The 11450-nt window shown below is 35.2% G+C and overlaps 1 protein-coding gene across 1 annotated transcript; it reads left to right on the top strand.

The window, feature by feature from the left end:
• The first annotated feature begins 2631 nt into the window (after positions 1-2631).
• Positions 2632-4958, top strand: LOC106361629 (ferredoxin--nitrite reductase, chloroplastic). Its single transcript, XM_013801408.2, has 4 exons — positions 2632-3146; positions 3229-3583; positions 3657-3945; positions 4029-4958. The coding sequence occupies exons 1-4, from the start codon at positions 2762-2764 to the stop codon at positions 4767-4769; spliced, it is 1770 nt and encodes a 589-aa protein (XP_013656862.1). The 5' UTR covers positions 2632-2761; the 3' UTR covers positions 4770-4958.
• Positions 4959-11450: the final 6492 nt, after the last annotated feature.

Below are 11450 nucleotides of genomic sequence, written 5' to 3'. Positions count from 1 at the left end.
ATATATATATGAATTTTTACATCAAGAGGCACTTTATCACTTTTCAATTACATCCAAGGTCACAATGCATGTGCAAGACACTTTCTCATGAGACCTAGAATGTACATATTTGCCCTTAATGAGAAGAAAATGAGATCTTTCTTAGACAAGAGGAAAGATTAAGTGTGTTTCTTTATTATTGTTTAGTATACTTCTTAATATTTTGTTTTTGTTTATTTTTAAATTAAAATACATATAGCAAATTTTGTTGATATAATAAATTATATTTTTTTATTCTCTATAATTTGATATCTACTTTGATATATTTTTTGTTATATTTTAAAATCTATACTTATACACGTATTTAATGATTGTGTTATGGATGAGTGATGTGTGGATGTTTGAAAAACATGGATAACTACATGTAGAATATAAGCATGGAACGACATATGTGGATTTGTGTGGGTAAACATGGACGGGTAAACATGGACGGCTATTTGTGGACGAGTAAAATTATGATTAAAATTCAAAATCCAGCATACTATATATCTCATGGTGGAGGACTGTGACGAGATCAAACCACCGCGGCTTCACCGAGCTCATCCACGACGATGTTGAGCTCGGAATCCATGATATGGCTCACCGGGAAGAGGAGCTGACTGTTTTGACTGGGGGTTTTGGAGGAGGAGATGACTTGTTTTAACTTTTTGGTTTGTTTAGCTTTGTTTTCATCACTCAAGCTTGTTTTTTTTTTCTCGACATGTACGTTGTAATTATTGGTTTGAAGTTATTAATTTGTTCATCCTTGAAATGGTGGACACATTGGCATCCATATCACAGTCTTTCATTATGTTATTTTTATATCTATGTTTAATGTTTGAGTTACTACTCTATCCATCACATCAAGCTTCAATTTCCTATACACAAATTTAAGAGACCTCTCTTGTTCTTTATTCATGGTTATGTTAGCGTCTATATCTACAACATAATCAAAATCTTCTCGTCCCCGTCCACACATACAAACATTGTTGTTAGAGTTGTGTCTTTAAATTCAACTATTGTGGAGCTTGATCTGATGAAGCTTCTGGAATTTTTACATTCATCTTCGTCCATGCATCACCCGTCCACGTATCATCTGTCCACGCATCGAATGTCTATTAAGGGCAAAGTTGTCCACAGTTTATAGCTGTCCCACAATAAAGTTTCTCACATGTAGGAAGCAACTCTGAGTGTAAAGAAAAGTCAAAAAGTAGCCTAGAGAGTAATTTTCTAGACTATATTTGTGAAGTGATTTACCACATGTTCTCTCTACAATCAATTTCACAAAACAAATATGACAATGTTACTGAAACTGATGACATGGCTTCCAGAAAAATATGACATGAATAATTTCATTTAATGTTGATTTATATTTTTGGCAAACTTATTAAAATATGGTAATAATTCATATATTACATTTAATATTGATATTTTTTTTGGTAAACTTTTTTTTAAAATATGGTAATAGCTCATACATCATTTATAAAATAAATATATTCATATATAACATTTCAAATTTTTGAAATATTATTCTTTTTTGTATAATTATACGTTTTCTATTACTAAAGCTTTCAAAAATTTCTACAATTGTTTAAAAATTTAAATATCTAATCGTAAGATCATTAGTTTTTTATATATTTACAAATTTTATAAATATTGTTTAGGCTAAATTTTTGATAATTATACAATTTTATTTCATTTTTCTTAGTTTTATACAAATTGATTTAATATATATCAAATCTATATTAAATATTAATAAGTAAATAGTAAAATCTGTAATATTTAGTGGTTTTGCCACATGTTCTCTCTATAATCAATTTCACAAAATAAATATGACATGACTACTGAAATTGGTGACATGCTTTCCAGAAAAATATGACATGAATACTTTCATTTAATGTTAATTTATATTTTTGGTGAACTTATTAGAATATGGTAATAATTCATATATTATATTTAATGATATTTTGTTTTGGTAAACTTTTTTAAAATATGGTAATAGCTCATACATCATCTATAAAATAAATATATTCATATATAACATTTCAAATTTTGAAATATTATTATTTTTGTATAATTATACAATTTGTATTACTAAAGCTTTCAAAAATTTCTACAATTGTTTAAAAATTTAAATATCTAATCGTAAGATCAATAGTTTCTTATATACCTACTAATTTTATAAATATGCTTTAGGCTAAATTTTTTATAATTATACAATTTTATATTATTTTTATTAGTTTTAAAAAAAATTGAATTAACATATATTAAATCCATATTAAATATTAGTAAGTAAATAGTAAAATTTGTAATATTTAATAAAATTTATTTTTAAAGATAAGTTAGATTAAAAAAAAATTACTGCACATGATGCAGGAAAACACCTAGTCAACTCTATATATATTCTTTAGATTGAGGAAAAAATAAGATATATTTATTACCGTTCGAATATGCAACAAATACCGCTAAATTTGGTTGAAAGTCAAACTAACACTGCCTGACAAGGAAAAAATGGAAGAAACGAGATTAGAAACTGATGGGCTGAAAGTAAATCAATTATACATTAATATCAAATTAAAATAAAACAAAAAACAAAAAGAGAAAATCAGGGGGAAGTGTCTGTCTCCTCCTAACAACAAATGATCAGAAGAGACTTGACCCTTTGGATCGCTCAAGAGGTCCTCTCTTCCCTCTACAAAAATGTCCGCACGTCTCCAACCTTCTCTCACCTCCTCCTTCCGCCATGACTTCCTCTTCTCTCTCTCTCCATTTCACCGCTCCTTCTCACACTCTCCTCCCATCAAAACCCAGAAGATCCGTCATCGTCGCCGCACAGACCGCTCATCCAGCGGAGTCCACCGCTTCTCCCACCGTAGACGCGGATCGGCTCGAGCCGAGAGTTGAACTGAGAGATGGGTTTTTCATTCTCAAGGAAAAGTTTCGAAAAGGGATCAACCCACAGGAGAAGGTTAAGATCGAGAGCGAGCCGATGAAGCTGTTCATGGAGAATGGGATCGAAGAGCTCGCCAAGAAATCTATGGAAGAGATTGACAGCGACAAGTCTTCTAAAGAAGATGTTGATGTTAGACTCAAGTGGCTTGGCTTGTTCCATCGCCGGAAGCATCACTGTATGTTTCATGTTTCATGTTTCAGAGTCAAAGACTTGTGTTCTTGTCTTGATTTGGATTTTAAAGGTTTCTTGTTTTGCAGATGGTAAGTTTATGATGAGGTTGAAGTTACCCAACGGTGTGACCACAAGTGCACAGACTCGGTACCTAGCGAGTGTGATTAGGAAGTACGGCGAAGATGGATGTGCTGATGTGACAACAAGACAGAACTGGCAGATCCGTGGTGTTGTCTTGCCTGATGTCCCTGAGATCTTGAAAGGCCTTGCTTCCGTTGGGTTGACGAGTCTCCAGAGTGGGATGGATAATGTGAGGAACCCTGTTGGCAATCCTATAGCTGGGATTGATCCTGATGAGATTGTCGATACAAGACCTTACACCAATCTTCTCTCGCAGTTCATCACTGCCAATTCCCGTGGAAACCCTGATTTCACCAACTTGTGAGTTCTCTGAGATTATTGAGTTGTGCTTTGGTAGAGTGAATGAATATGCTAAAGATGGTTTCGTGTGCAGGCCGAGAAAGTGGAATGTGTGTGTTGTTGGGACGCATGATCTCTATGAGCATCCGCATATCAATGATCTTGCTTACATGCCTGCTAATAAAGATGGCCGCTTCGGATTCAATGTGCTTGTGGGAGGATTCTTTAGTCCTAAAAGATGTGAAGAAGCTATTCCCCTCGATGCTTGGGTCCCTGCTGAGGATGTTCTTCCACTCTGCAAAGCTGTTCTTGAAGCCTACAGAGATCTTGGCACCAGAGGAAACCGACAGAAGACAAGAATGATGTGGCTCATCGATGAACTTGTAAGTTGCATTCTTTTTACTTTTAGAAAAAATCTAAGAGTTGAAGTTTATGATTGTTTATTTCTTTCGATGTAATTTGACAGGGCGTTGAAGGATTTAGAGGTGAAGTAGAGAAGAGAATGCCAAGCGGTAAGCTGGAGAGAGCATCTTCGGAGGATCTCGTGAACAAACAATGGGAGAGGAGAGACTACTTCGGGGTCCACCCTCAGAAACAAGAAGGTCTTAGCTACGTTGGCCTTCACGTTCCGGTCGGTAGGCTACAAGCGGATGACATGGACGAGCTTGCTCGGTTAGCTGACGCCTACGGCACAGGCGAGCTCAGACTCACCGTAGAGCAAAACATCATCATCCCGAACGTGGAAACCTCCAAAACCGAAGCTCTGCTTCAAGTACCGTTTCTCAAGAACAGGTTCTCCCCTGAGCCATCTATCTTGATGAAAGGCTTGGTCGCTTGTACAGGGAACCAGTTTTGCGGACAAGCGATAATCGAGACCAAACTAAGAGCACTAAAAGTGACGGAAGAAGTGGAGAGACTTGTAGCTGTGCCGAAGCCAATAAGGATGCATTGGACAGGATGTCCCAACACTTGCGGACAAGTCCAAGTGGCTGATATCGGATTCATGGGATGCTTGACACGTGGTGAGAACGGGAAGCCTGTCGAGGGTGCTGACGTGTACGTTGGAGGACGAATAGGAAGCGACTCACATCTTGGAGAGATTTATAAGAAAGGTGTTCGTGTTACGGAGTTGGTTCCCTTGGTGGCTGAGATTCTTATCAAAGAATTTGGTGCTGTGCCTAGAGAGAGAGAAGATAATGAAGATTGATTCAAAGCTTTTGGATCTTTAATAAGTTGAGGACAATAATTGTTCTCTCTCTCTCGTTTCAGACATTGATACTTTGTGTTTGTGCCCATAAAATTTGGGTTTTGTAGCTCTTCTTGTTGAAACTTGTAACTTGTTGTTGATTGTTTTGTAATATCTTCTTTTTTAATGTAGTTATAATTCCGATGTTTACCTTTCTGCTATTAGCTTTATAAACGAAAAGTTATAATTAAGATTCTCTGCCTCCTAATATTTCCAACGAGTAACAACGTAAGTCATGACAGCATTGTGAATCTCAGATTGTCTTAATACAAAATCCAAAACTGCCGTTGTCAAATGACTAAACGACATCAACATCTACAAGGACCAAACACATATTTAACAAGCAAACATGAAATAAGACATGTGACGAGGATTATGACAAAGCATATAGAAGACAACACAAACTTTGAAGTCGGTTAAAGACCTAGTATACATAGGTTTTAAAAGGGTATCTCCTCAAGGACCACAATGTCCCTTGAGAGGGGAAAACTTTCCCCATGCATAGGTTCAGTCGCTAACAAGCGCAGTGTACATTACTTTTGTGAAACATGTCAATGCAACTAACTAAGTGGTAAAGAAACAGTATGTTTAAGAAACGTTATCTCGGTCCAAAATATACAAGCCACAGCACAGCCAAACAATTTTTTTAAAAAAATAGGATATAAGCCAAGACCAAATAAAGTTATATCAATTTTCAGCCTCTAAACCAATAAAGCGATTCTAAAAGCAAGAAAATGAGGTTTTGGATCTAGAAATATATTATTTATCTCTTACAATAGGAGAACATCCAAAACCACAAAAACCCAAAATTTTAAAACTCAAGAAAAGTTTTCAAACTGATTTGTTTAAGATTATATGATACCTAATAAGATCTCATCACTTATTATAATCTAACATCAAGGTATGTTCTTTAAAAACCTGAATTTATATGCTTTCTATTTTATGCAATTTCTAAATTTTCCATGAATTTGACTGTAATTTGTTTGGAAATCATTTGTTTGATTCCTTTCTCTTAGTGTTCATCTACAACTTTGAATTTGGTATTCTTTCCTGATATGCCCTATCGGCTGATTCGATCGGCTCCGGAGGGAACCCACTTAGTGCTACATAGTGGACTAGCCCGAAAGCGTACCACACTGTCTGACCCGAATTTAGAATATTTTCCGACTAATGTCAAGGGGTGATCATTTTTTACGACCCACCATGTAAACAACTTGGACCAAAACCAAAGCTCATACTCGCTAAGTAGTCATAATTTAGTTCCCACTGGGAATCGAACCCATGACTGATGTATGTAGACACCAAGTCCCAATAGATTATTACTATACTACCACCACTTGGTTGAATTTGGTATTCTCAAATATCGATTATGCATTTATTAAATTTAATTTGAAAGATATACTTGATACATGCTTCATTTTCAAAATGTTAAACGTTTAATTTCAAAGTTTTGAATTTTTTTTGTGAGATATAGACGAGATGTTCGTCGTGGGGGTCATACACTTTATTATGGTCAGATTTATGTCATTAAATGTCTAACCCCTCGCTTAATATGATATTGTTCGCTTTAGACTTAAGTCCTCGCAAATTACTCTACAAAAAACCTCATACTAAGGGCTTAACTAGTTCAAACGCAGCGGTTGCGGCTGCGCGAGTTTGCAAATGCGGATAGTTGCGGTTTCTAGCGGCTCTTAAGACATTTGTACAACTAGTTCTGCGGTTAGAAATTGGTGCGTTTACATGATACTTATGACTGGTTAACTATCAAATACAGCAGCGGTTAAATAATAAATTAACAATATTTACATTTTATATAATTATAAAATATCAAAATATCAAAAATAAGAATATTATAATAAATATAAAAATTATATTTAGAAAGTTACGGTTTAAATTTTTAAAAATTATAGAAACTATTTTTATTTGTAATATTTTATAATATTAATTAAAATATAATATATATATATATATATATATATTAGTATTTAATAACTCCAATTTAATTTTTTTATTGAATATTTTTATTTTTGTATTTATATTGTTTTTTTTAAAGAAAAAAATTATCCTCCCGCAACCGCGCTAACTGAAACCACCTTTTGAATTTATGAGGTTTAGAACGGTTTGGAGCGGTTTAGAACGGTTTGAGTGATTTTGTAAAACGCCAACAACCGCTACCGATCGCAAAAGCTGCGTTTGCGGATGGTAGCGGGAAAACCAGTCATACCCTAAGTGGATTGAACCAAATATATATATATATATATATATATATATATATATATATATATATATATATAAGACTTTCTTTGGTTTAATATCTGGAACTTGTATTGCTTATTTTATCCTAATATGGAGCACAAATAGTTAACCGAAAACTACATATCACATAGATTTAGTGATAAATATTTACTCTCAATCATCAATAAGTTTATATATTCGCTTTTTCAATCCGCTTATGTGGAATATTTAGGGATGGTGGATTCGGATCACAGACCGATTGTGGCACATTTAGATGAGAAAGCAATAAAGGTTCGAAGACAATTTCGGTTTGAAAAAAGATGGATTGGAGAAGAGGGACTTTTGGATTCTATCTCACGGGGATGGGCTTCGAGAGAGTCAATGCATAGTTCTGGAGTAGTGGATAAAATAAGCAGGTATAGACATGAAATCTCTATGTGGAGGAAAAATAATCTCCCATATGGGAAGGAAAAGATTAATAGTCTTCAGAAGGCCCTTGAGGAGGTCCAAAGTGATAATTCGAAAACTTATGAGGAGGTGTTGGATGTTTCTAGGAAACTTAAAGAAGCCTACAGAGATGAGAAACTATACTGGGAACAAAAAAGTAGGACCACTTGGCATGCAAAAGGGGACATAAATACTAAATTCTATCATGCTTTAACCAAGCAGAAGCGGATTCAGAATAAAATTGTAGGGTTATATAATGCTCAAGGCAATTGGGTGAACTCAGATATAGAGGTGGAGGGTGTTGCAGTAGATTATTTTAATGAGCTATTTGCAACGTCCTCTCCATCTGGTTTTGAAGAATTTCTACAGGAAGTCCCGAAATTGATTACGGATTATCAAAATCGGGTCCTTACATCTTGGGCAACTGAGGAAGAAGTTAAATCAGCTTTATTTTTGATGCATCCGGAAAAAGCTCCTGGGCCAGATGGGATGACTGCTTTATTTTTTCAACGGTCATGGTCAATTATTAAGTCAGATATAACTGATATGGTAAACGAGTTTTTTTGGACAGGTGCTTTGGATGATAGGTTAAATATGACTAATATTTTTCTTATCCCAAAGATTGCGAGGCTGAGTCGAATGATGGAATTAAGACCGATTAGTTTATGTAACGTGGGCTACAAGATTATTTCGAAGGTCTTATGTCAAAGACTGAAGCGTTTGTTGCCAAAACTGATCTCAGTAACACAGTCTGATTTTGTTTCGGGACGGTTAATTTCAGATAATATTCTTATTGCTTAAGAAATGTTTCATGGGTTAAGAACAAATAACTCTTGTAAGGAAAGAATTATGGCCATTAAGACGGATATGAGTAGGGATTATGATCGTGTAGAATGGGGTTTCATAGAAGCAATGTTGCTTAAGTTGGGCTTCGCACAAAACAGGGTTTCTAGGATTATGGCTTGTATATCTTTGGTACAATATAAAATATTGATTAATGGACAACCAAAAGGCCATATTATACCAAATAGAGGTTTACGGCAAGGGGATCCACTATCACCTTACCTATTTATACTGTGTACAGAAGCACTTATAGCAAATATTAGGAAAAAAAGAAGAAAAAAATTACTGACAGGCTTAAAGATTGTCTGGGGTAATCTGGCTATTTCGCACTTATTATTTGCTGATGATAGCCTATTTTTTTGTAAGGCTAACAAATATGAATGTGGGATAATATTACAGATATTAAAGGACTATGAGAGGGCGTTAGGCCAACATATTAATTTTTCAGAGTCTTCTCTATTGTTTGGACATAAGGTGTCGGAATTGGTTAAATAAGAGGTGCACCAGGTTTTAGGAATTACCACAATAGGAGGTATGGGAACATATTTGGGGATTCCCGAGAGTTTGGAAGGTTTAAAAGCACAGATTTTTAGATTTCTTAATGAGATGATTAACAATAAGGTCAATAACTGGACAATTCGGTTTATTACAAAAGGAGGTAAGGAAGTTTAAATCAAATCAGAGGCATCAGCTATGCCAACCCATGTTATGTCTTGCTTTCGTCTACCGAAAACAGTCACAAAGAAGCTTACAGGTGTAGTTGCAAACTTTTAATGGAGTAGTAATGGAATTAAAAAAAAGGTATGCACTGGTTTTCTTGGGATAAATTATGTAACGATAAAGAGGAGGGAGGATTGGGTTTTCGAGATCTTCAAAATTTTAATATTGTTCTCTTAGCAGAACCACTCTGGAGGCTAATAGATAAACCTGAATCTTTATTCGCAAAGGTTTTTAAAAGAAGATATTATAGGAAATCAGATCCTTTGGATCCAATTAAGTCTTACTCCCCATCTTATGGATGGAGAAGTATAACTTCAGCTCGATCTCTGGTTAAAAAAGAGATAATTAAAAGAGTGGGAACATGCTCAAGCATTTCAGTATGGAATGATCCCTGGATCCCCGCTACCCGCCTGAGATCAGCACTACCAAAATTTCAAAATCAATTCTTGAACCCGTTACTTAAAGTGGAAGATTTAATTAATCCAACTGATCTTTCCTGGAATTTGAATTTGCTTAATGCATATAATCATCAGAATGATGTGAGTATTATACGGAGTCTGGCCATCAGTCGACATCCAAAAAATATTCATATGGATGACATTTTCTGATCATGGTCGGTATACTATTAAATCAGGACATAGGGTGGAAAAACTTTGTCCTGATTTGGGATCTCAACAAGGATTTTTTGGTCCGGATACAAAATCTTTACTAGCCTATTCATGGAAGTTACAATGTTCACCAAAATTACAACATTTTGTGTGACAGATAATCTCGGTTACCTTACCGGTTACAAAAAATCTATGAACTCGTGGTATCAATGTGACATGCAATGTCAGATATGCGGAGCCGAAGAAGAATCAATTAATCATGTTCTCTTTGAATGTCCTCCTGTAATAACCCTCACGAGCCAATAAATTTTTGGTCGAGAAAAATCCCGCTCGACCAGTTTTTTAGTTGGTTCGACAAGGATTAATAAAAATAAAAATCGACCTGGTAGATTAATTTCTCGACAGAACTGTCTTGTGGTCAAAAGACCTTCACTTGATAGTTTGGCCGAGTCTTAAATATTTTGGTCAAATTTTTTTAAGCTGGACGAGATCTTCCGAGACGAGAGCCAAAGACAAGGAATATTTGGTTGAAAAATTATTTAAAACTGTCAACCAACTTCCAAAATAATTTTTGAACTGAGTTATGTCCTCCACCATCCGGTTTGTTCACTTATTCTGTCCCATGACTTGCACCTGCCTGCTTACCTAGCTTCTTCAGTACATGTCACATGAAAATCACAAGCTGCATGTGTGCTTGATTCCTCTCTTAATTATTATGATTGGCTGGAAACTGCTTCATGGGAGGGAAATGACAGCATGGTGCAGATGTTGAAGCAGCTTGCTAGCTGTCTCCTCTTACCCTTCTTTGGTCCCTCAGCTGGATACTCATCCAAAGACCATCTGAAATATATAAACCTCTCCTCCAGCTGCTTTACCACGTTCTGAAACCTCAGAAAAATCCACAAAATTTTCAGAGAGAAAGAAGAAGAGAAAATCAGTGAGAAAATCAGAAAATTAAATCAAGAAAAAAATTGTTGGTGATTTTATCTTCAGCTCTAGCTCAGTCAGTTGATGTGAGAAAGATCAGAAGGGGAGATTCTTAAATAAAACCCTAGACCTAATTCAGTTCAGATCATGATCAGGCTTTGATCTTTCTCTTTGATCAGTTCAGCCAAAATCTAATCTTGGAGAAGAGGATCAGCTGAGGCCATCTAGTCCTTTGGTTCATCTTGGTAAGCTTTGGTCTCTTACCTCAGTCATGTCTTGATCAGAGCTAGTTGATGTTTACATATGAACTTGGTCGGATCAGTTCTCTAAGTGGTGATATAGTTCAGATTTTGATTAATTTCGGTTTGAATCAACCTCTTAGAACCACCAGCTATGATGTTCTGATCTGGCTTTGATTAAACCAATTTGAACTCAGTCTGATCTTGTCCTGAACTTTGGTAGACTGACTAGAACCAAGCTGAACTGGTATAGTTTGAGTGGAACCAAGCTTGAACTGATCTGATCTAAGGTGTTAAAGCATGAACCAAACTGATCTTGTAGTCATTCACTTTTGTTTCAGGTCAGAGGTGGAGTAAGGCTTTAGGTATCCAACCAGTTCAAAGACTAATCTCTTAGGTGAGTCTAGATAGATGTTGAGATTGATGAAGTTAGTAAAATCTCTGAAGTTTATAAGAATGGTGTTATGTTTACTTATTGTGAACTATACATAAGAGTAATCAAAATGTTAAAGTAAGGTTAATCCTCATCTTAGTACTTGTTCACAAGTAAATTAATCTATAATTAATCCTTAATTAGTCATAATTAATTCTTAATTAATCCCAGATTATTCCAAAATTAATTT

Source organism: Brassica napus, chromosome A7 (assembly GCF_020379485.1).
Source record: "Brassica napus cultivar Da-Ae chromosome A7, Da-Ae, whole genome shotgun sequence".
Classification (NCBI taxonomy): Eukaryota; Viridiplantae; Streptophyta; class Magnoliopsida; order Brassicales; family Brassicaceae; genus Brassica; species Brassica napus.
This window is presented reverse-complemented; position numbering and strand designations above follow the sequence as displayed.

Bases quoted from the DNA above. Each gene is read 5' to 3' on its own strand.
- LOC106361629 (XM_013801408.2), top strand. From the start codon at position 2,762: ATGACTTCCTCTTCTCTCTCTCTCCATTTCACCGCTCCTTCTCACACT. The intron at 3,147-3,228 runs GTATGTTTCATG...CTTGTTTTGCAG, and splicing joins CCATCGCCGGAAGCATCACT to ATGGTAAGTTTATGATGAGG. The intron at 3,946-4,028 runs GTAAGTTGCATT...GTAATTTGACAG, and splicing joins TGTGGCTCATCGATGAACTT to GGCGTTGAAGGATTTAGAGG.